This window comes from Mobula hypostoma, chromosome 3 (genome assembly GCF_963921235.1).
Source record: "Mobula hypostoma chromosome 3, sMobHyp1.1, whole genome shotgun sequence".
Taxonomy (NCBI): Eukaryota; Metazoa; Chordata; class Chondrichthyes; order Myliobatiformes; family Myliobatidae; genus Mobula; species Mobula hypostoma.
This window is the reverse complement of record NC_086099.1, coordinates 174527284-174552289: the sequence shown is the minus strand read 5'-3', so window position 1 is coordinate 174552289 and position 25006 is coordinate 174527284. Positions and strand designations below refer to the sequence as shown.

Sequence of the window (25006 nt, the reverse complement as noted above, 5' to 3'; positions counted from 1 at the left end):
GTGTGCCCCAGGGATCGGTGCTGGGTCCTTTGTTGTTTGTTATCATCCAGATCATTGATATAGAAAATGTAGTTAACTGGATCAGCAAATTTGCAGGTTATACCAAGATTGGGGATGTAGTGGACAGATAGGAAGGCTCTCGTGGCTTACAGAGGGATCTGCATCAGCTGGAAAAATGGCAGATGGAATTTAATGCAGACAAGTGTGAGGTTTTGCACTGAGGTAGATGCACTGAGAAAGGGATCTGGGAATACAGGTCCATAATTCATTGAAAGTGGCATCACAGGTAGATAGGGTCATAAAGAAAGTTTTTGGTGCATTGACCTTCATAAATCAATGTATTGAGTACAGGAGATGGCACATTATGTCGAAGTTGTATTAGATATTGGTGGAGCCTAATTTGGAGTATTGTGTGCAGTTTATGGTCACCTACCTACAGGAAAGATGTAAACAAGTTTGAAAGGGTACAAAGAAAATTTACAAGGATGTTGCTGGGTCTGGAGGATCTGAATTATAAGGAAATGTTGAATAGGTTAGGATTGTATTCCTTAGAATGCAAATTGAGAGAAGATTTGATAGAGGTATACAAAATTATGCGGGGTATAGATAGAGTAAATACGAGCAGCTTTAACCACAGAGGTTGGGTGGGACTACAACCAGAGATCATGGGTTAAAGGTGAAAGGTTTAAGCGGAACATGAGGTGAAACATCTTCACTCAGAGGGTCATGAGAGTGTGGAATGAGCTGCCAGCATAAGTGTTGCATACAAGCTCAATTACAAAGTTTAAGAGAAGTTTGGATAGGTACATGAATGGTTGGGATATGGAGGGCTCTGGATCCACTGCAGATCGATGGGAATAGTCAGTTTAAATGGTTTTGGCATGAACTAGAGGGGTCAAAGAGCCTGTTTATGTCCTGTACTCTATTTGGATTACAATAAAAAAGGGAGAAACAACAGAACCAGTAGAAAGTCAAGGCAAGCAAAAGTAAAATGATAATATTTTGAATTTCATTTTACTAGTGTTTATTCTATAATTCAAAATGTAGTTTATTTTTAAATTGCATGACAGAAAGCAGGCTAGAAATGTAACAGAAGAATCCAGCTCAGGTCCCAAAGATTGCACATAACTGTTAGAAATCTTGTGAGTTAAATGTCACAATATACAAATATTGGTTCGTATGTCATCATTGTAATGAAATGAAACGTGTGAAGAAAGTAGTCAAAAGTGATGAATATTTGTAGTGTAGCACCCATTCTTAGATCTATTCAGGCTAACGACCACAGAATTACAAAGCATCAAAGTACACTGCTGGAAGTTGAACTACATAGGCATAAGAATGTGATGTATGTTCTTATAAGTTAGACTAAGGAGCCAGCTATCAGACAGCTTTCGGTAGTTTGGCGAGACTGAGCCACCAGTTGTGAAAGGTTGTTACTGACTGTTCGGGACACCGGAAGCATGTATAGATACTTATTCAGGAGACCGTACAGCAGTACATTTGTTTGTGAATGTGACTGTGTGTGCCAAGAATACCTTTTGAACCCTGGGTTAATCGGTAGGAAAGGGAGTACAGCAAGCTTTTCATTGCATCTCAGTACGTGCGACAATAATAAACCAATTTAATTAATGCTAAAATCAGAAATGCAACCATAGAAATATTGAGTCACCTGCAAAAATAACACTGACTTCGCTTAACAATATCTAATATTTAAATATTATGAATTAAATGTTCACAAATAAGTCAGTAATATTATGTCTTTATATCACATCTATTAAAATCTGAGCCATGGATAAGCTTTTAAATCAGAGCTATTGTCAATACAGATGTTCCTTCTAGTTGCCTCTCCATAATCCTAAACACTTCCCACAATTACTGCTGTTTCCTGTAACCACATAATCCCTTTGTTCACTTCCTTCTACCTGTTTTACTTCTTCAGTCCCAATATCCCTCTCTTCCCCCTTCCATTGCCTCTTTAGTCTATCCTCCTCTTTTTCTGCCTTCCCCTCTTCTTCCTCTCTTTTGTGATACTCCTCTGAGTATATGCCATCCGAAATCTACATTTTGAATTCCCCCTTAATGTGTATGGATAAATGTGACCAGACAAGTGAAAGAAAGCAGAGCTTGTTTTTCTAACTGACAAACTAGGATTGAAGAGGCCTCTAGTGTACATCAGTAATGTTATCATTCAGCTTCAAATATCAAAAAACAATAACACAACATTTCTAAAAGTGTTAGAACATGGACACATACCCTGCAGAGTTTCTCCAAGGCTGCTACCATACTTCCTTCCATGATTCTGCAGCAAAGCGCATCCAATGAGATCCTGTAAAACAGATTGCATTTTTATTTTGCTACTAAGAGGGGAACATTTTCACACTTTGTGAACAGTAGCAATGTGAAAAGTGAAATTCCAATGGCAAACTGGCAAAAAAAAAAGCCTTGAAAATAACTCAGCCAACTGTGCCAAGTTTCCCAATATACCTTCAATTTAACCATCTGAAGACCACACTCCCATAGAAAAGACTAAAAAATGTAACAAAGCTAGCGATCTGGAGAATATGTGTAGATCAGCAGTGAGGGGTAACAAGGCACAAATCTCCTGACAATGCTACTTGCCAGTCAGCTTCTTGAGATTGTAATGCAGCTCAAACTTGCATTCTTGCACATGATGTACATATGAATAGGACAAACAATCTTCACTTGCAGCTGCAGAAAACTAAGAAAATTTGTCATGAATTTATTCATTCCACAAATCTGGTCAAAATTTCTTCCAAGCCATTTGCACAATAGATATGGATTTTTGCACAAAACCAAATAGGCATGGATTTCTAACAAACAAGCTGCTATACCACACCTGATCCTAAGGGTTAATCCTCAAGACTTCTGTAAATTTGAGACTCAGCCTCTGGTCAGCTAATGGAAAAACTAAATGTCTATGGGAGTCTAGACTGTCCTGGATGGAGAGATAAACTTATTAGCTGAGCTGAGATAATACAGCTGACTCCTCAGAATCAGGTTTATTTATCACCGGCATGTGACGTGAAATTTGTTAACTTAGCAGCAGAAGTTCAATGCAATACATAAACTTGTAGAGAAGAAAATAATAATAATAAATAATAATAAACAAGTAAATCAATTACATATATTGAATAGATTAAAATACGTGCAACAACAGAAACACTTTTTTTTAAAGTGAGGTAGTATCCGAAGGTTCAATGCCCATTTAGGAATCAGATGGCAGAGGGGAAGAAGCTGTTCCTGAATCGCTGAGTGTGTGCCTTCAGGCTTCTGTACCTCCTACCTGATGGTAACAGTGAGAAAAGGGCATGCCCTGGGTGCTGGAAATCCTTAATAATGGACGCTGCCTTTCTGAGACACCGCTCCCTAAACATGTCCTGGGTACTTTGTAGGCTTTTACCCAAGATGGAGCCGAGTAGACTTACAACCTCCTGCAGCTTCTTTTGATCCTGTACAGTAGCCCCTCCATACCAGACAGTGATGCAGCCTGTCAGAATGCTCTCCTCAGTACAACTATATAAGTTTTTGAGTGTATTTGTTGACATGCCAAATCGCTTCAAACTCCTAATAAAGTATAGCCACTGTCTTGCCTTCTCTATAACTATATCGATATGTTGGGACCAGGTTAGATCTTCAGATATCTTGACACCCAGGAACTTGAAGCTGCTCACTCTCTCCACCTCTGATCCCTCTATGAGGATTGGTATGTGTTCCTTCATCTTACCCTTCCTGAAGTCCACAATCAGCTCTTTCATCTGTGACGAGAATACACATAAATTAAGATGTTTGCTGGCCTGGGCTAGCACCAGTGGCATCAGCAGTTGGTCTGCCACCTGTCCTCAGGGGAGGGAGAGATAAGGAACACAATGAAGCAGCATTTGGAGATGTTAATGAAGGAGCCATCAGTCTGGGTATTGTCAAGATCGGCTCCCCCTTTGAACCCTGAACTGTCTGAAGTGATGGACAGGCGATACCCCAGCAGGGGGATAAAAAGGGACAGGTTCGCTAAGGCAGGACACACACCACCACGAGGTAACAAGACCCTGGAAGCGGTGCCCCCCCTGCAAGTCGGCAGGAGTCGTTTTGGAAGGCTGGTGGCGGAACCAAACCTTAAATGCACAGGGTGGAAAGGTACGATCAGCGGGAACCCGGTGTGTGTCCGCCCTTGCTTGGGTGCCGGGTTCACTGCAGAGGATTGACCGCATCTGGAGGAGAGGTCACAGTCGGTGACCTCAGGTGACATCACAAAGGACTCGCCCGAAAACCGCTTGTGAGCAATATCGCCGGTCTGTGTGTGGAAGCCGTTTTGAATGATCATTCGTTCTTGTTCTCTCTCCTTCCCCCAACATTGTCCATCACCATGGCAATGATTACTGCGAACTGAACTAAATTAAACTGGACTTTGTGTCACTTTGAAATTGGTCATTTACCCCTAGACAACGATAGAGCTTGATTGATCCTGTTATCTTAATTCTGTGCACATGTGTGTTTATCATTGCTGAACTGTTGCATTTATTATCCTTTTGATTAATGTGTTGCTTGTTTCTTTAATAAAACTTTCTTAGATCTAGTAATCCAGACTCCAACTGAGTGATCCATTTCTGCTGGTTTGGCAACCCAGTTACGGGGTACGTAACACGTCTTACTGACGTTGAGTGCCAGGTTGTTGCTGTGGCACCACTCCACTAACTGGCATACTGTATCCCACTCCTGTACGCCCTCTCATCACCAGCTGAGATTCTACCAACATTAGTTGTATCGTCAGCAAATTTATTCATGGTATTTGAGCTATGCTTAGCAGTGGGCTAAGCACATACCCGAGGTGCGCCAGTTTTGATCATCAGCAAAGAAGGTATGTTATAACCAATCCGCACAGATTGTGGTCTTCCGGTTAGGAAGTCGAGGATCCAATTGCAGAGGGAGGTACAGAGGCCCAGGTTCTGCACCATCTCAATCAGGATTGTGGGACTGATGGTATTAAATACTGAGCTATAGTCGATGAACAGCATCCTGACATGGGTATTATAATACCCAACGAGTCATAATAGCACCAAAGGAAGCCATTCACCCATCAACTTGTGTTGGCTCTCTGTAGAGCAATACAACAATCCTATTCCCCCTCCTGTCCCAGGCATCCTGAAAATTTATTCCCTCATGCTTATCCAACTACCACCATCCTCAAATGGCATTTCGACCTTTGATGGTAATAGGATATATTTTTTAGCTTTAGAACTACTACTGCTCATTGCCAAGTTGGGTTACTCTTTATATCTACCATGTAATAAGCTTCAAGACCTCGGCCTCAATACCTCTTTGTGCAATTGGATCCACAATTTCCTCACATGCAAACCTCAGTCAGTTTGGATTGGCAACAACATCTCCTCCACGATCTCCATCAGCACTGGTGCTCTACAAGACTGTGTGCTTCGCCCCCTGCTCTGTTCGCTTTACTCTTATGACTGTGTGGTTAAGCACAGCTCCAATGCCATACTCACATTTGCTGATGACACCACTTACCAGGCTGAATCAAAGGTGGTGTTGAATCAGCATATAGGAGAGAGACTGACTATCAGACTGAGCGGTGCCACAACAACAATCTCTCACTCAATGTCAGCAAGACCAAGGAGCTGACTATTGACTTCAGGAGGAGAAAACTCGAGGTCCATAAGGCAGTCCTTCTCAGGGGATCAGAGGTGGAGAGGGTCAGCAACTTTAAGTTCCTCAGTGTTATCATTTCAAGAGGACCTGCCCTGGACCCAGCACGTTACAAAGAAGGCACGGCAGCACCTCTACTTCCTTAGAAGTTTGCAAAGATTCAGCATGACATCTAAAACTTTGACAAACTTCTAAAGACGCATGATGGATATATTGACTGGTTGCATTACAGCCTGGTATGGAAACACCAATGTCTCTGAACAGAAAATCCTACAAAAAGCAGTGGATACAGCCCAGTCCATCACGGATAAATCCCTTTACTCCAGTGAGCACATCTACATGAAACGCTGTCACAGGAATGCAGCATCCATCATGAGAGATGTTGATCTCCAAGGTCACTGTGCCATCAGAAAGAAGGTACAGAAACCTCAGGACACACACTATCAGCTTCAGGAACAGTTATTACCCCTCAACCATCAGCCTCTGGAACCAGTGGGGAAGCTTCATTCAACTTTATTTACTCAACACTGCACTGTTCCCACAACCTGTGGACTCACTTCAAAATCTCTTCATCTCAGGTTGTCGATATTTATTGCTTATTTTTTTCCCTCCTTTGTATTTGCATAGTTTGCTGTCTTTTGCACATCGATTGCCTGCTCTGTTGGGTGTGGACTTTCATTGATTCTATTATGGTTCTTCGATCCACTGAGTATGCCAGCAAAAAATTGAATCTCAGGGTTGTATATGGTGACATATATGCACTTTGATAATAAATTTACTTTGAACTTTATATTTTTTATAAAGAAATATTAAGCCCCGTATTTCTTGTATCGTCAACATATTTATTTGACTTTTGTGATCTGGGCAAGTTCAGCATTTATTGTCTATCCCTAAATGCCCTTGAATGGAGTGTACTGCTGGGCTATTCCAGAGGGCATTATAACAATCAACTGCACTAGTCCAGGGGTCCCCAACCTGTTTTGCACCGTGGACCGGTTTAGTATTGACAATATTCTTGGACCGGCCGACGGGGGGGGGGGGGGGGCGGAGATATGTTCAAGTAGGGTTAAACTCACCTCAACATGTCCTTTACAGTTAGGGTTGCTAACTTTCTCACTCTCAAATAAGGGGCAAAAGTAGCAGTCAAATCCTGACGAAAGGTCCCGGCCCGAAACATCGACTGTACCTCTTCCTGTAGATGCTGCCTGGCCTGCTGCATTCACCAGCATTTTTTGTGTGTGTTGATGAGACACTTGTGTTTGTCATGAGAAAGACTACCATGGCCATGAAGCCTTGCACGGGCTCTTGTGTGCGCATGCGTGACGTTTGCATATGTGATGTGCGCATGCGCGTATGTGCCGATTTTCCCCCCACAAATCAGTTTTGGCTTAATCTTCCCGACTACACTGTACATACATTATTTCTACTTTATATAGGCTGTGTATTTATCATATCATTAATGCTTTTACTATATGTTAGAATTATTTTAGGTTTTATATGTTATTTGGTATGATTTGGTAGTTTATTGTTTGGGTCTGGGAACGATCAAAAATTTTCCGAATATAAATTAATGGTAATTGCTTCTTCGCTTTACCCCATTTCGGCACGAAAGGTTTCACAGGTATGCTCTACCTTAGTGGGGGAAATACGGGACAAGGGTGGTCCTGTATGGGACAAACCAAGGGAGAGCCAGTGGATGTAGTGTACCTGGACTTTCAGAAAGCCTTTGATAAAGTCCCACATAGGAGATTAGTGGGCAAAATTAGGGCACATGGTATTGGGGGCAGAGTACTGACATGGATTGAAAATTGGCTGGCTGACAGAAAACAAAGAGGAGCGATTAAAGGGTCCCTTTCGGAATGGCAGGCGGTGACCAGTGGGGTACCGCAGGGTTCAGTGCTGGGACCACAGCTGCTACAATATATATTAATGACTTAGATGAGGGAATTAAAAGTAACACTAGCAAATTTGCCGATGACACAAAGTTGGGTGGCAGTGTGAAATGTGAGGAGGATGTTATGAGAATGCAGGGTGACTTGGACAGGCTGGGTGATTGGGCAGATGCATGGCAGATGCAGTTTAATGTGGATAAATGTGAGGTTATCCACTTTGGTGGTAAGAACAGGAAGGCAGATTATTATCTAAATGGAGTCAAGTTAGGAAAAGGGGAAGTGCAACGAGATCTAGGTGTTCTTGTACATCAGTCACTGAAAGCAAGCATGCAAGTACAGCAGGCAGTGAAGAAAGCTAATGGCATGCTGGCCTTCATAACAAAGGGAATTGAGTATAACAGCAAAGAGGTCTTTCTGCAGCTATACAGGGCCCTGGTGAGACCACACCTGGAGTACCGTGTGCAGTTTTGGTCTCCAAATTTGAGGAAGGACATTCTTGCTATTGAGGGAGTGCAGCGCAGGTTCACAAGGTTAATTCCCGGGATGGCGGGACTATCATATGTTGAAAGATTGGAGCGACTGGGCTTGTATACTCTGGAATTTAGAAGGCTGAGAGGGGATCTTATTGAAACATATAAGATTATTAAGGGATTGGACACGCTGGAGGCAGGAAGCATGTTCCCGCTGATGGGCGAGTCCAGAACCAGAGGCCACAGTTTAAGAATAGGGGGTAGGCCATTTAGAACGGAGTTGAGGAAAAACTTTTTCACCCAGAGAGTGGTGGATATATGGAATGCTCTGCCCCAGAAGGCTGTGGAGGCCAAGTCTCTGGATGCTTTCGAGAAAGAGATGGATAGAGCTCTTAAAGATAGTGGAATCATAGGTTATGGGGATAAGGCAGGAACTGGATACTGATTGTGGATGATCAGCCATGATCACAGTGAATGGTGGTGCTGGCTCAAAGGGCCGAATGGCCTACTCCTGCACCTATTGTCTATAATTTAGCCCAATATACGGGACGTCCCGGCTAATACGGGACAGTTGGCAACCCTATGTTCAAGTTCAACAGTGCGTGACAGGGAATGAGGAAAGGTGCAGCTGACTCATATCGTTTCCTCACGGTCCGGTAGCACATGCTTTGCGGCCCGGTACCGGTCCGCAGCCCGGTGGTTGGGGACTGCTGCACTAGTCATTCTGGAGCAGACCAGCTAAGGATGACAGATATCCTCCCATTCAGGATATTATTGAACCAGGTCGGTTTCAAGAAATATCCGGAAGTTTTCTAAGCTTAATTACTGATTGTTAGTTTTCTTTTAATTCTAGATTGTTAACCAAACTTAAATTCCATAGTAGTCCCAGTGACATTTGGTGAGATAATGAAATGCCACCAACAGAAATAAACATTCTAATTCTGGCCTAACCAGAGTTTTGAAATTTCAGCATAATTTCCATCTATTTATAAGTTTCTCTATTTATTGTCCAAGATCCCATTTGCTTTTAAAAAGTCTTTGAAAATAGTCCTGTTAAAATTAAGATTTAAATGCAGCAGAATGTAGCAGTAATTAAAAATATAGTTTAGAATTTGTAGAAATACCTGTTATTGTGTTTTGCAACCACAGATCATTAACAGTAAAGATGCAAGACAAAACGATTCCTCAATTATGCAACCAAGCACCAGAAGGTTAAATAAAAATTAGGAATGTAGAATAAAATATGCACCATGCTCAAGTGTGCCCACTGCAATGGAAAACGAGCAGAAAACTCCTGTACCCAATTTAAATAAATTGTGCAATAACTGTGTTAATGACACAAGCATAATTAAGGAGTAAAGCTTCCTCTATTTCTTGAAATAGAGTCTCATACTCTCAGTCGCTTCACGCCACAGAAACCGGCATAAGCACCGGTCTGATGGGCCACAAGGCTTGGGACAGACTTTAACTTTTTTTTTAAAAAACTGCATAACCCTCATGTTATATACCAGAAATGAAACTAACACAAGAAAATGCTAGTTGGTAGATACAAGACAATAATCGCCATGGATCTGATGGGCCAAAGGACCCGTCCTATGTGATCTAAGATCTGATTCTACACAATCTGCCAGAAGAAATTACTACACACCTCACTTTTAAATGACTGCCTCCTTATCTTGTAAATATGTCCCTCTTTGACAATACTCTCTCATTAGTCCAAACATTGCATCTCCCTTGTTATGCCTCCCTGGAATCTCACTTTTTTCAATAAGGTCTATGGGGATTTGGCATCTGGGAAGTGTTGAGGCCTGGGGTAGAACAGCCATGATCATAGCAAATGGCAGAACAGACCTAAGGGTCTAGGTGACCCACTCCTGCTCCTGTCTTCTCATGCCCTTGTGTGTTCACACCTCAAACTTCTAAACCACAAGGAAATGTGCTTTTAGTCATTTGTGATAGGACAACTCTCTCAACCCAGTGAATCTCTTCTGAACCGCCTCTGATGCTACTGTACTCTTCCTCAAATAAGGAGAGCCAAACTGCACCATTACTCCAGGTGCCACTTTAAATAATGCACCGTATACATTGTAACAAGATAAAAATGAAGTAAAGACATCCCATTAAATGCTCTGAATAATTATTTCTTATTTCCTTTAGTGCATTATTGCCGCTAGATTTCTAATACATTTTGCACATTATCACTTCATGTGTTGATATTGGCAAGGAAATTCCCAACCCCACCCCACCAGCACCACCACCCACACCCTCACCAAAGGATCTACAAAGCAATTATGTATTCACTTGCTTTGCTTTCAAAATAGGGGCAAACTGCAGTAAACTTGGATTTAATTGGACTGTATTAACTCAAGGCATTTCAGAATGAATAAGACTGAAGTAGGGAACAGTGATTTCAATATAGGGCGAGGAATACTTTAATCTTTGACAAATACTGTGGAAGGAAGAGCAAGACAAGAGGGTGGAAGGACAAGCAACACTTTTACTCCACTTAACCATTCACAAACAAATTGAACTAATGTGCAGGAAGTCAAATGTCCAGGTTTTGCATTTGCAGTGTTAGCAACAATGTCAATCATCACTATTGTTACACTCTTATAATACCGTGACAATTGCAATGACATCGTGAGCAGGCACTTGCACAGTTAAATGCTGATAAATAATAGATGGTGTCAATGATTTCTGCTTCTCTCCAGCCTTCTCCATCACAACCTTGAGACATTAGAGAACTGACAAGCACTTCAAGTATTTTCACTGTAAAATATCCAGAAAAGGATACTTTCCCTACATGAGGTTCGGATGTTGATTTTGCTTTAATTAACCTATTAATTACTGCTTAGCAATCACCCAGGCTTTGAACAAAATGTGGATTGTTCATTTTCTACAGTTAATATTTCAAAATATCAGACTTCACAATTGTAATATTTTTAATAGCTTTGTGATACTTCAGTTTCACCTTTCTGTTTCAAACTCTACTCAGGGCTCACTGAAATATTAATTATAAATTAGGCTTTTCAATTTCTGATTCTTGTCTGTGAAAAATTTTCACTGTACCTGTTGTTCATTTTTGTTGGACATCAAGGATCCCCTAGAACTGTCAACCTGACAGCAAGCTGAAGGAAAATCCACATCAATGCATCCGTTGTCAGAACAATACGGGGCAATACAACAAGCTAGAGTCACACAGCATAAAAACAGGCCATTCAACCCAATAATCCATGCAAACCAGAGGGCACCATCCATATAAATCCCAACTCCCAGTACTTGGCCTGATGTCTCGACAGTTCAAGTGCTTATCAAAACCAAGGGTTCCCCACCTTTCTTATGCCATGGACCAATACCATCAAGCAAAGGGTCCATGGATCCCAGGTTGGGAACCACTGATCTAGACCCTTGGGAAACAACCCAGCTTCAACCACTCTCATAGGGAGTGTACTCAGGTTCTTACCACTCTCTGAGTGACGAAGAGTCTCCTCAGATCTCCTCTAAATCCCTTCCCCATTAACGAAAATCTATGTCCTCTAGTTTTATCTACCACTGATATGGGAAGAGGTTTCCTTTACATCACATATGTCTGGACTAAACTCTATCTGCTATATTTCAGCCCATTTCACTAGCACTTCATTATCTCCCTGAAGTCTAAGACTACCTTCCACACCATCAACAACTCCTTCAGTCTTTGTGTCCTTTCACGCCAACTCTTGAATTGAACATGATACGGATTTGAATGTGGATGAAGATTTCGAAGTGGGATAAAAACAGAGTATAGCTCAGGCCCAAGAAAGCAGCCAGCATTACTTGGAAAATGAGCCAGGTCCAGTGCAGATGAATTGATTGCAACCATTACCAGATGGAATATGCTTCATCATAGTCACTTCTGATGCATCTTCAGATATGTAAATAAAACTTAAATATTAATGCAAAATCAAAATTTAAAGTTTCAGCATTAAGTGAAAACAGCTACGTACAATAATTTACAATACTTGAAAGAATAGCTAATAAAATACAAGCCTAAAGTGTCAATGTAGATAGGTCACTGATGAAACACTGAAAAGGCATTACTCACTTCCAGCTAACTGCAGACTTCAATGAGTTAAAGTAGAAGTAACAAGGCTTTGTATATCATCAACTATAATATATGCTTACGTAAGAGTGCATAATAGCAGAGATTACATAGAATGTGGGATGCTTATATGCATGATGACAGCAGCATAAAAATAGCTAAAAGTTGGCAAATCAGTTAAGGGCAATGGAAAATTATGCAGGAAAGTTAATGCCTCAGGAGACAAAGGAATAAACCTTGTAAATCGGGTTAGAAAGCATTCAGCTGCCTTTTCCAACATTTACTTCAGGTGTAGGACAAAAGATAAAATATATCTCATACCATAGATTCATAGGTGAATCAGGTTATAAGAATCCCCTGGTGAATCCAATAAGTTTGGACTTTGGACATGAAACCAGCAAGCAAAGGTGATTAAGGGACAACCCAGCAAGCTTGTACAAGTTAGAGTAGATTTATGGTGTGGCAATTTTTATCATTAATGAAAGAACCATTGACTATTGCTGATACCAACAAGATTTACACAATGAATCTGAAATTTGAAGGAAGCAATTTACTGTCCAAAATACACACACAAAATGCTGGAGGAACTCAGCAGCTCAGGCAAGGTCTATGGAAATGAATGGATAGTCGAAGTTTCAGGCTGAGACCTTTTCTCAGGACTGAGAAAAAAGGGGTAGATGCCAGACTAAAAAGGTGAGGGAAGGGGAAGAAGAAAGAGGCTAGCTGGAAGGTGATAAGTGAAGCCAGGTGGGTGGGAAAAGTCAAGGGCTAGAGAAGAAAGGCTGGGGGGGGGGGGGAAGAGGAGGGAGGAGGGAGAAAGTAAGAGGAATTGTTTACCAGAAAGAGAAATCGATATTCCTGCTATCATGGAGGCTACCCAAAAGGGATACAAAGTGTTGCTCCTTTACGCTGAGGGTTGCCACATCTTGGCACAAAATGAAGCCGAGGATTGACACATCAAAATGGGAATGGGAATTGGAATTAAAATGTTTGGCCACCAGGAAGTCCCACTCGTGGCTGATAGTGCCGAGGTGCTTGATGAAATAGCCCCCCAATTTACGATGGGTCTCACTGCATTGGGAGCACTAGACACAATAGATGACCCCAGCAAATTCACAGGTGAAGTGTTGCCTCACGTGCAAGGACTGTTTGGGGCCTTGAACGGAGGTGAGGGAGGAGGTGAATGGGCAGGTGTAGCACTTAGGCCACTTGCATGGATAAGTGCTGGGAGGGAGATTAGTGGGGAGGAACGAATGGATAAGGGAATCATAGAGAGAGTGATCCCTGTGGGAAAGCTGGGGGGGGGTGGGGCAGTAATGATACAAAAAGTGGTACTATCTGTTTGGAGATGGCAGAAGTCGTGGAGGATAATGTGTCGATGCAGAGGCTGACGGAGTGGTAGGTGAGCACAAAAGGAACACTAAATGTTAAGGCGGTCTCTTTGGTGATGGCAGAAATTGCTGGGGATAATGAGTTGGATACTATCCTGATAACTTGGCAACCAAATCCTGATTAATCCAGGCAATTTAAGCAAGATTTCAAATTGCCTATTGTCTTCTTTATCACACTATGTAGTTATAAGACCAGAAGACTTAGGAGCCGAATTCAGCCACAAATTTTCACCACTGGGTTTCAAACCTTACTTTGGTTGCTTGAGGTAACTAAATAATACTAAATGTGAAGGAAAATGAGCATTTATTAGCCAGTTAGATATGTTTCTCATCAGATACACCATGTTGACATTTATTCCTGTGGGTGATTTAGTCAGAAAATAAATTCTCGCCAAAAACAGCAAAGTCTATATGTCTTAGACACTGTTCTTTTGTAACACAATTTTGGAGTGGGCCTTTCCACAAATTAACCCATCAGAATCAAGTTTATTATCACTGTCATATATGATGTGAAACGTAGGTGTTTTATGGCAGTAGTATAGCAAAGACACAAAATTATTAGAAAATACAAAATCAATAGCTAGTGCAAGAAAAGAGGAATAATGAGATAGTGTTCATGGGCCATTCAGAAATCTGATGGCAAAGGGGAAGAAACTGTTTCTGAACCATTGAGTATGAAGTCCTCAGGCGCCCATACCTCTTCCCTGAAGGTAATAATAATAATTTAATGATAAGAAGAAGATGATAGCAGGCACTAGGTGGTGAGGGTCCTTAACGATGGATGCCATCTTTTGAGGCACTACCTCTGGAGATGGTAGGGAAGGTCATGCCCATTATGAAACTGGCCGAGTCTGTAATTCTCTATAGCCACGTGTGATCCATTGGAAGCTCTATACCAGGCCATACGGTATTGCAATCAATCAGAATGCTCTCCGCTCCCAATCTATAAAAATCTGCAAGAGTGTTTGGTAACATACCAAATCTCCTCAAATTCCTATGAAGTAAGGGTGCTGGTGTGTCTTCTTCTTGATTGCATCACTGTGTGGGGCCCAGGACAGATCCTCCAAGTCAGTGACAGCCAGGAATTTAAAGCTGCTCACCCTTTTCACCTCTAACCCCTCAGAGGACTGGTATGTGGTCTCCCGCCTTTCCCTTCCTGAAATTCACAATCAGTTTCTTGGTCTTGCTGATTTTGACTTGGAGTTGTCGTTGTAACACTACTCAACCAGCTGATCTTATCCTAATCCTCTTTGCTATTTGAGATTTTACAGTGGTGACATCTGAGAATTTATAGATGTCTTTTAAGCTGCGCTTAACCACACAGTCAAAAATGTAGAGCTAATACAGCAATGCGCTAAGCATGCATCCTTGATGCGAATCTGTGTTGAATGTCAGCAAGGATGAGATTTTAATCAATCGGTACAGACTGTGGTCTCTAGATGAGGAAGTTGGGGATCCATTTACAGAGGGAGGTACAGAGGCACAGGATTAGAAGCTTAGTGATTAATATTGAATGGATAAACATCGATCTGCAATTGATAAACCGTAGTCTGACACGTATGTTGTTGTTTAGGTTCTCCAAAGCAGAGTGAAAAGCCAGCGAGATTGCATCCACTGTAGCCTATGGTGGTGGTCGGCAAACTGCATTGGTTCCAGGTTGTTGCACAGTCAGGAGCTAATTCTAGTCATAACCAACCTCTGGAAGCACTGTGAGTTGAAAGTTGCTAAGGCAGCTCACCCTGTTCTTCCTGGGCACCTGTGAGATTGCTGTCCTTTTAAAGGAGGTGGGATATTCAGACCACAGCATTGAGAAGTTGAAGATGTCTATCAACACTCCAGTCAGTTGGTTGGCACAAGCGTTCAGTATCTAACTAGATACACCATCGGGGCCTAACACTTTGCAAAGGATGTTTTTATGTCGGCCTTTGAAAAAGAGATCACAGGCTTGCCAAATGTTAAAGAGATTTGCAATGTAATGTTATTCTTCTTTTCAAAAGGTGTTGAGCTCATTTGGGAGTAAAACGTCACTGCTATTTATGTTGTAGGTCTCAACTTATTGCAAGTAATGGTATGCAAACCACTCCATAGCTGTAGTCCATCCAGTTGCCTCAAATTTCAGACCAAATTGCCTTTTCACTATTATGGTGGCCTTCACTGTCACCAGTATTGAATGGCACAGATTTAGCTCTCAGCATACTGTTCGCCTGCTTCGTCCATAGCTTCTTATTTAGGAAAACTAGGCATGTTCTCAAAAGCATACACTCATCCACATAGGTCTTGATGAAGCCAGTGATGACTGTGGCAAATTCATTCTGATCCAAAGATGAATCCCTAATTACAGCCCAATCTACCAATTGAAACCAGTCCTGTTGACACTTCTCTGCCTCCCTCGACCATACCTTCATGGTCCTTACCACTGGTGCTGCAGTTCTAAGTCTCTGCCTACATTCTGGGAGTAGAAATGAAGCCAGGTGATCAATCTTGCTACAGTGCAGGCAAATGGGATGGCAGAGTAAATGTTCTTGATGGTGGTGTAATAGTGATTGAGTGTGGTGGCTCCTCTGGTTCTGCAGGTGGCAGGTTGCTGGTAGTTTGTCAGACACTTCAAGCTAGCCTGATTGAAGTCGCCCACAATTATCACAAGCAATGGAAGCTAACCATAACCTAAATGCTCATGAAAATTCACTCCAAAGCTCCCACGTAAATGTAATGAACTATCTTCTAAAGACTCCCCAACAAATCTGTCAATATTTGATGATCCCTCTACATAGTGTGATTTGTAGACCTGTTTCCTGTATAAGGTCTACAAATAATGCTAAGTGACAAATAAGAGTTAATTTCACAATTAAATGGACATGTATAATTTAATGTCTGCATGATCAACATGCTTTGCACACATGTACCTTATACACATACAAGAATCATAACCGATTTTAGACCTACTGCAAAAAGACATATGGCTACATGTGTTTGAGGTTCTAGTTCAACGTCCCAGAGGCATCATCAACTATTCATATACTGTGTATCCTGGGCTCCAGTCAACCTGCAACAACAATGTTTTTGGCTCAACAATATAGATATGGTTAGTTAACAAAAATAAATGAGTCTCAGAAAATCTCTACAAAGCAAGTATTGGCATATAAAATTATATATGGTTTGCACAATTCATAAGAAGCATATTAATTGAATGGGACTTCTAGTTTGTAAAATGGAACGGTTCCTACATTAGGGTCTTCCATGCAGCCCAAGGAGAAGCAATGGCTATCAATAGCAAACAAGGAAAGCCTTCTCCACTGCCTGAAGACATGCTCAGACGAAAGGAAGGTGGATGTGATTGTTGGACAGAAATTAGTTCCAAAGAAGTTGCCCATGGCAGTGTCCTATTTTCAACTACCCCAACACACGTCCTATCATATCAGACACAGCACGAATCACTGATACTTCCAACATTCTAATTCCACCCATGACACTTCATGCAATAAACGTGTCCAACCCTGGCAGAAATATGGACAACAATCAGGCTTCCACTGAATAATAGAAGTTACATTATGCTCTATATGTGCCAGAAGCAGTATTTTGCTGCAGTTGAGTTTTGATTCTGGTGCAGAAATCGAAATGTACTCCATATTTCAAAATGTTCAATAAAATGTATAATTGAGAGGAATGCTGAAAACTTACTGATCTGCCATTCCCAGGCTGGCAGGAGTCCCGAGGATTGAAAGTGGTCGGTACACTGCAGAACTCACAAATACTGTACTTACATAGATACCTGTACTCATTTTTAACAAGAGACAAATTCCAAAACCAGACAAGTAATAAAGACAGAAGATAATCCAAAGCATTTTATACATACATTAAAAATAAAAGTGTAATAGGAGAGTGGGCAGGAGCACAAGGACAAAAGATAGAATTTATGCCTGGAGCCATTGATACTCACCAAGAAAAATTATATGGAGGATAGCAAGAAAAGAGAGAACAGGAAGGAGGAGTGTATTGATATTTTAGGGCATATTGGAGTTCTTGAAGAATTTTAAGGTGGCTAAACTTACAGGACCTGATGGGATCTTTCCCAAATTATTAAAAAAACAGCAAGTGAGTAGATTGCTGGAGCCTTGACAGATATCTTTATATCATTTCTAATCATAGGCAAGGTCCCAGAGCACTTGAGAATAGCCATTGAAGTTTCCCTGTTTAAGAAGAGCAACAGAGACAAATGAGGAAATTATACATGGCCAGCTTTAAATCGTGACAAGGTGCAATTTGAGAGTCAAATGCAGGAGAAAGGTACACCTGCATAAAGCATCAGGCCCAGACACATCTGGCAGGGGTATTTGCAGACATTTTTAACCTCTCCCCGATTCAATATGTGGTTCCCAACTGCTTTAAGAAGACCACTATCATGCAGGTAAGACAAGGTAATGTACCTTAATGACTACTGCCCAGTGGTTATCATTCACCACTGTGAAGTGCTTGAAGGCTGGGGTCATAGCACACATTCAAGATAATTTCAACCCACTATAATTTACCTTAACACCGAAAGAGCTCTATGGCACATGCCATGTCCCTGAACCCAAAGGCTTCTCTGCAGCATCAGATCAGCAAAGACACCTATATTAAACTATTGCTATTGATTGCAGCTCCACCTTCAATACTATAATTCCAAGCAAACTCATCTCCGAACTCCTAGACCTGGAACTCAACACCTCCCTTTGTAGCTCAATCCTTAACTTCCTGACTAAGATGGCAACCAGTAAGCATAGGCAGCAATACTTCTGCCATGATTATTCTCAACATTGATGCCCGACAAGACAGCAATGTTCTTGATAAAATATCTGACAATGATGAGAGTGACACAGGACTAGATAGCCTTGGGATTTATAATGTGAAAATTAACAACAGACCAGCAATATGGCTTACTCCAAAAGTAAACTAGAAACATAGAACATAGAACAGTACAGCACAGTACAGGGCCTTCGGCCCACAATGTTGTGCCGAGCCTCAAACCCTGCCTCCCATATAAGCCCCCACCTTAAATTCCTCCATATACCTGTCTAGTAGTCTCTTAAACTTCACCAGTGTATCTGCCTCCACCACTGACTCAGGCAGTGAATTCCACACACCAACCACTCTCTGAGTAAAAAAAAACCCTCTAATATCCCCCTTGAACTTCCCACCCCTTACCTTAAAGCCATGTCCTCTTGTATTGAGTAGTGGTGCCCTGGGGAAGAGGCGCTGGCTATCCACTCTATCTATTCCTCTTATTATCTTGTACACCTCTATCATGTCTCTTCTCATCCTCCTTCTCTCCAAAGAGTAAAGCCCTAGCTCCCTTAATCTCTGATCATAATGCATACTCTCTAAACCAGGCAGCATCCTGGTAAATCTCCTCTGTACCCTTTCCAACGCTTCCACATCCTTCCTATAGTGAGGCGACCAGAACTGGACACAGTACTCCAAGTGTGGCCTAACCAGAGTTTTATAGAGCTGCATCATTACATCGCGACTCTTAAACTCTATCCCTCAACTCATGAAAGCTAACACCCCCTAAGCTTTCTTAACTACCCTATCCACCTGTGAGGTAACTTTCAAGGATCTGTGGACATGTACCCCCAGATCCCTCTGCTCCTCCACACTACCAAGTATCCAGCCATTTACTTTGTACTCTGCCTTGGAGTTTGTCCTTCCAAAGTGTACCACCTCACACTTCTCCGGGTTGAACTCCATCTGCCACTTCTCAGCCCACTTCTGCATCCTATCAATGTCTCTCTGCAATCTTCAACAATCCTCTACACTATCTACAACACCACCAACCTTTGTGTCGTCTGCAAACTTGCCAACCCACCCTTCTACCCCCACATCCAGGTCGTTAATAAAAATCATGAAAAGTAGAGGTCCCAGAACAGATCCTTGTGGGACACCACTAGTCACAATCCTCCAATCTGAATGTACTCCCTCCACCACGACCCTCTGCCTTCTGCAGGCAAGCCAATTCTGAATCCACCTGGCTAAACTTCCCTGGATCCCATGCCTTCTGACTTCCTGAATAAGCCTACCCTGTGGAACCTTGTCAAATGCCTTACCAAAATCCATATAGATCACATCCACTGCACTACCCTCATCTATATGCCTGGTCACCTCCTCAAAGAACTCTATCAGGCTTGTTAGACACGATCTGCTCTCCACAAAGCCATGCTGACTGTCCCTGATCAGACCATGATTCTCTAAATGCCCAGAGATCCTATCTCTAAGAATCTTTTCCAACAGCTTTCCCACCACAGACGTAAGGCTCACTGGTCTATAATTACCCGGACTGTCCCTACTACCTTTTTTGAACAAGGGAACAACATTCGCCTCCCTCCAATCCTCCGGTACCATTCCCGTGGACAACGAGGACATAAAGATCCTAGCCAGAGGCTCAGCAATCTCTTCCTTAGCCTCATGGAGCAGCCTGGGGAATATTCCGTCACGCCCCGGGGACTTATCCGTCCTAAGGTATTTTAACAACTCCAACACTTCCTCTCCCTTAATATCAACATGCTCCAGAACATCAACCTCACTCATATTGTCCTCACCATCATCAAGTTCCCTCTCATTGGTGAATACTGAAGAGAAGTATTCATTGAGGACCTCGCTCACTTCCACATCTTCCAGGCATATCTTCCCACCCTTATCTCTAATCGGTCCGACCTTCACTCCTATCATCCTTTTTTTCTTCACATAATTGAAGAATGCCTTGGGGTTTTCCTTTACCCTACTTGCCAAGGCCTTCTCATGCCCCCTTCTTGCTCTTCTCAGCCCCTTCTTAAGCTCTTTTCTTGCTTCCCTATATTCCTCAATAGACCCATCTGATCCCTGCTTCCTAAACCTCATGTATGCTGCCTTCTTCCACCTGACTAGATTTTCCACCTCACTTGTCACCCATGGTTCCTTCACCCTACCATTCTTTATCTTCCTCACCAGGACAAATTTATCCCTAAAATGGAATTGGACAGTGGCTCCGCCATTTCAGTCATTCCACAAAATGAGTTGAATGGCATGTCAAAGATACTGAACTGAAGCCTGTAGATATCCAACTAAGAACATATACTGGAGAAAGAGCTGGGAGGTAATGTTACAGCTATACAAGACCTTAGTTAGACCCACTTGGAGTACTGTGTTCAGTTCTGGTCACCTCATTACAGGAAGGATGTGGACACTATAGCGAGAATGCAGAGGAGGTTTACAAGGGTGTTGCCTGGATTGGACAGCATGTCTTATGAGAATAGGTTGAGTGAACTTGCCCTTTTCTCCTTGGAGTGACGGAGAATGAGAGGTGACTTGATAGAGGTGTATAAGATGATGAGAGGTATTGTTTATGTGGATAGCCAGAAGCTTTCTCCTCAGGGCTGAAATGGCTAACACAAGGGGGCATAGTCTTAAGGTGCTTGGAAGTAGGTACAAGGGGAATATCAGATGCAAGTTTTTCCACACAGAGAGTGGTGGGTGTGTGGAATGCACTGCCAGTGAAGGTGATAGAGGCAGATACAATAGGGTATTTTAAGAGACTCTTAGATAGGTATATAAAGCTTAGAAAAATAGAGGGTTATGCGGTAGGGTAATTCTAGGCAGTTTCTAAAGTAGGGTACATGGTCAGCACAACGTTGTGGGCCAAAGGGCCTGTAATGTGCTGTAGATTTCTAGCTTTCTATAAAGGTTAACTCTGTGACATTCATAACAGAAAAATGCAACAACCAACAAGCTACGTTAGGCTTGTATGTGTTAAAAACAGAAGGGTCAGCATAGTGGGGTCCTGAGTGGCTGAGATAATTTCAGCTAGGTTCAAGATCCATCCCCCATTTGCACACCACATCCTCTGTAAGAGTCAACTGAAACCGAATTAAGATACTGGATGATGCCACAACTAACTCCATGCTGCACAGCATTAACCATTGCCAAATAGAGGCCACACAGATGTTGGTGCCAACCTCTGTGTCTCTGGTTGGAAAGCATATTGGACCAAGGAAGGACCATGCTGCTGAAAGGAATTTTAAAAGTCATAAAAGCAGTGGTCCAGTTTTTGTATGCAACATATTTGACAAAGCACCTGAAAACTAGAAGAAAAAGGAAGGTGAGAAAAAGAAAGATGAAGTTGAAGAGAAGAAGAGTAGACCCAAAGGGAAAAGCTGAGAAGAGGAGGAGGGAGTTCAGAGCTATCAAAACCACTTCCTGCAGTCCCACTGTCAACTCCTGCAACCACCACGGAGCAGGCACCAGAAACTTGAGATTTTTTTCGCCGCCAACAAGCCTCACCTACCGAGCAGAACAATCCCCATTGTCAGGAAAAATGTTATCCCATAAGAGTAAGAAAGCCTCCACAGCGATTAAAATTTCAGGCATAAATGGGACAATTATTGTCCTGTGGATATCAGCATAGTAGTTGTATTAGATTGTATCTTGTGTATATAGTTGAGATGCATTTTATATTGAGTTGGAGTTTATAGCTAAGCAGGGAGGAATGTATTTAATATCTTGTAAATATATTGTTTGATTAAGCATTCTTGTTCTTTTACTAATTCATTATGGGTTATATGTAGAAGTAAGTGAATTGCATCCTTCGTGACACTACCACATGATACATGCACCCCTCTCTTAAAGTAAAACATGAATTTAGACTCACTTCAGGCTCCCATGTCTTCCTTTGAAGTAGTTTAATGTTTTGAAGTTACAAAACATAACACATTGTACCTCAATACACACAACAATAATAAACCAATTCACCAATGGTTCATCACCCTTAGAGCACTGATGTACAAAGGAAGCTTGGGGTTCAGTTCTATAGCTCCCTGAAAGTGACAAAACAAGCAGGCAGGTGGTGAAGAAAACATATAGCATGCTTGCCTTCATCAGTCAGGTCACTAAGTAGCAAAGTTGAGAAATTATGGAATGCTGGATGCTTCGGGACAACCTGATACAAGAAGATAAAATAATGAGAGACACAGACAGAGTAATTAGAGTCATTTTATCCAAAGGGGAAATGTCAGATACCGGAGCGGATAGATTTAAGGTGAGTGGGTGGAAGTTTAAAAGGAGATGTGCAAGGCAAGTTTTATTTTTAAACGCAGAGAGTGCCTGGGAAGCATCATCCTTTTTGATGGCCCTTTTAAACATGGAAATTGCAATTCAAATCAGCAAGGCTTTCCTGTGAAGAATTACAGAAATAAAACACTTGATCTTGGACCATCTGGACGACAGCAATACCCAAGTCAGACTGCTGTTTAATTATTCCAATTCAGTGTTCAACACCATCATCCCCTCAGTACGAATCAGTAAGTTTCAAAACCTGAGCTTCTGTACCTCCCTCTGAAACCTCCCCCTTCCTCATAGGGAGAGCACAGTCAGTGTGGATCAGAAATAATATCTGCTCCTTGCTGACAATCAGCACTGGCACACCTCAGGGATGTGTGCCTAGCCGACTACTCTATTCTCTCTGTGACTACGTGGCTACGCATAGCTCAAATGGCATCTATGAATTTGATGATGACATAATTGTTGTTGCCAGAACCTCAGATGGTGCTGAGGAGGGGTATAAGAGTGAGATAGATCAGCTGGTTGAGTGGTGTCACAACTACCTTGTCCTCAATGTCAACAAGACCAAGGAATTGATTGTGGGCTTCAGGAAGGGGAAGTCAAGAGAACAAACACCAGTTGTCATTGAGGGGTCAGAAGTGGAAAGGGTGAACAACTTCAAGCTCTTGGGTGTCAGCATCTCTGAGGGTGTATCCTGAGCCCAACATGTTGATGCGATTACAAAGAAGGCATGACGGCAACTGCATTTCAGTTTGAATTTGAGGCGAATTGGTATGTCACCAAAGACACTCGCAAATTTCGACAGATGTACCATGGACTACTGATGGCATCACTTGTCAGGTATGGAGGGGCAACTACACAATATTGGTAAAAGCTGCAGAAAGTCGTAAACTCAGCCAGCTCCATATTGGGCACTAGCCTCCAAAGCACCTTCAAAAGGCAGCATCCATCACACAAGACCCTCATCACAATGTCACTCGTAATAACCTCTTCTCCTCATTATCAACACCGATGCACTTCAAGAGCCCACTGCTGTGTTTTCTCTACACACATGACTATGTGACTATGCACCGCTCACACACCATCTATAAATATGCTGATGACTCAACTGTTGTCAGCAGAATCTCAGATGACAATGAGGCATATAGGAGTTAGATAGATTGGCTGGTTGAGTGGTGTTACAACAACCTTGCACTCAGTGTCAGTAAGACCAAGGAACTGATTGTAGACTTCAGGAAGGGCCTCATTGAGAGGCCAGCAGTGGAAAGGATGAGCAGCTTCAAGTGTCTGGGTGTTAACATCTCTGAAGACCTATCCTGGGCCCAACATGTGGATGCGATTACAAAGAAGGCACTCCAGCAGCTATATCTCATTAGGAGTTTGAGGAGATTTTATGTACTCAATACAGTGGCACTGTTTCAAATTTCAAAGTACAGTGTAAATTTGTTTCTAAACTACATATATGTCACGACACACAAACCTGAGATTCATTTTTGCGGGCATTCACAGTAAATGCAAATTACACAATAGAATCAATGAAAGACAGCCCCAAACAGAACGGGCAAACAACCTAGTGTGTGCAACAGACAAACTGTGCAAATACAGAAAGGGAGAAAAAATAATAAACAAACAATAAATATTAATAACATGAGATGAAGAGACCTTGAAAGTGAGTCCATAGGTTGTGGGAACAATTCAGTGATGGGGTGAGTGAAGTTGAGTGATGTTATCCCCTCTTGTTCAAGAGTTTGATGTTTGAAGGGTAACAACTGTTCCTGAATGCAGTGGTGTGAGTCCTGAGGCTCCTGTACCTTCCTCCTGATGGCAGCAGCAAGAAGAGAGCATGGCCTGGATTATGGGAGTCCTTGCTGATGGACGCCTCTTTCCTGCGTCTGCTCTCCATGTAGATGTGTTCAATGGTGGGAAGGGCGTTACCCCGATGGACGGGACTGTCTGCACTACTTATTGGAGGCTCTTCCGTTCAAGAGCGTTGGTGCTTCCATACCAAAATATGATGCAACCAGTCAATATACTCTCCACCACACGGCTATTGTTTGTCAAAGTTTTCGATGTCTTGCCAATTCTTCACAAACTTCTAAATAAACAGAGACTTTGCCGTGTTTTCTGTATAGTGGCACCTACATGCTAGCCCCAGGACAGACCCTCGGAAATGCTAACACTGAGGAATTTAAAGTTGCTGACCCTCTCCACCTCTGATGAGGACTGGCTCATAGACCTCTGGTTTCCTCCTGCAAAAGTCAATAATCAGCTCTTTGATCTTCCTGACATTGAGTAAGATGTTGTTGTTTTGGCACCACTCAGCCAGATTTTCAATCTCCCTCATACATGCTGATTCAATGCCAACTTTGATTCAGCCAACGACAGTGGTATCGCCAGCAAACTTAAAGCTGGCATTGGAGTTGTGTTTAGCCT

General features: G+C 42.2%; 1 protein-coding gene across 3 annotated transcripts in view; it reads right to left on the bottom strand.

Annotated features, from left to right (window-relative positions):
* Window positions 1-25006, bottom strand: part of LOC134343612 (G patch domain-containing protein 8) — an 893392-nt gene that overhangs the window by 865679 nt on the left and 2707 nt on the right. For all 3 annotated transcript variants that reach the window (XM_063042378.1, XM_063042379.1, XM_063042377.1), the window contains exon 2: window positions 2254-2326. Coding sequence is in view for 1 of the 3 variants with exons in the window: in XM_063042377.1 (XP_062898447.1) it covers window positions 2254-2295 (42 nt within the window). In the remaining 2 variants the exon portion in view is untranslated. The remainder of the gene's footprint in view (window positions 1-2253; window positions 2327-25006) is intronic.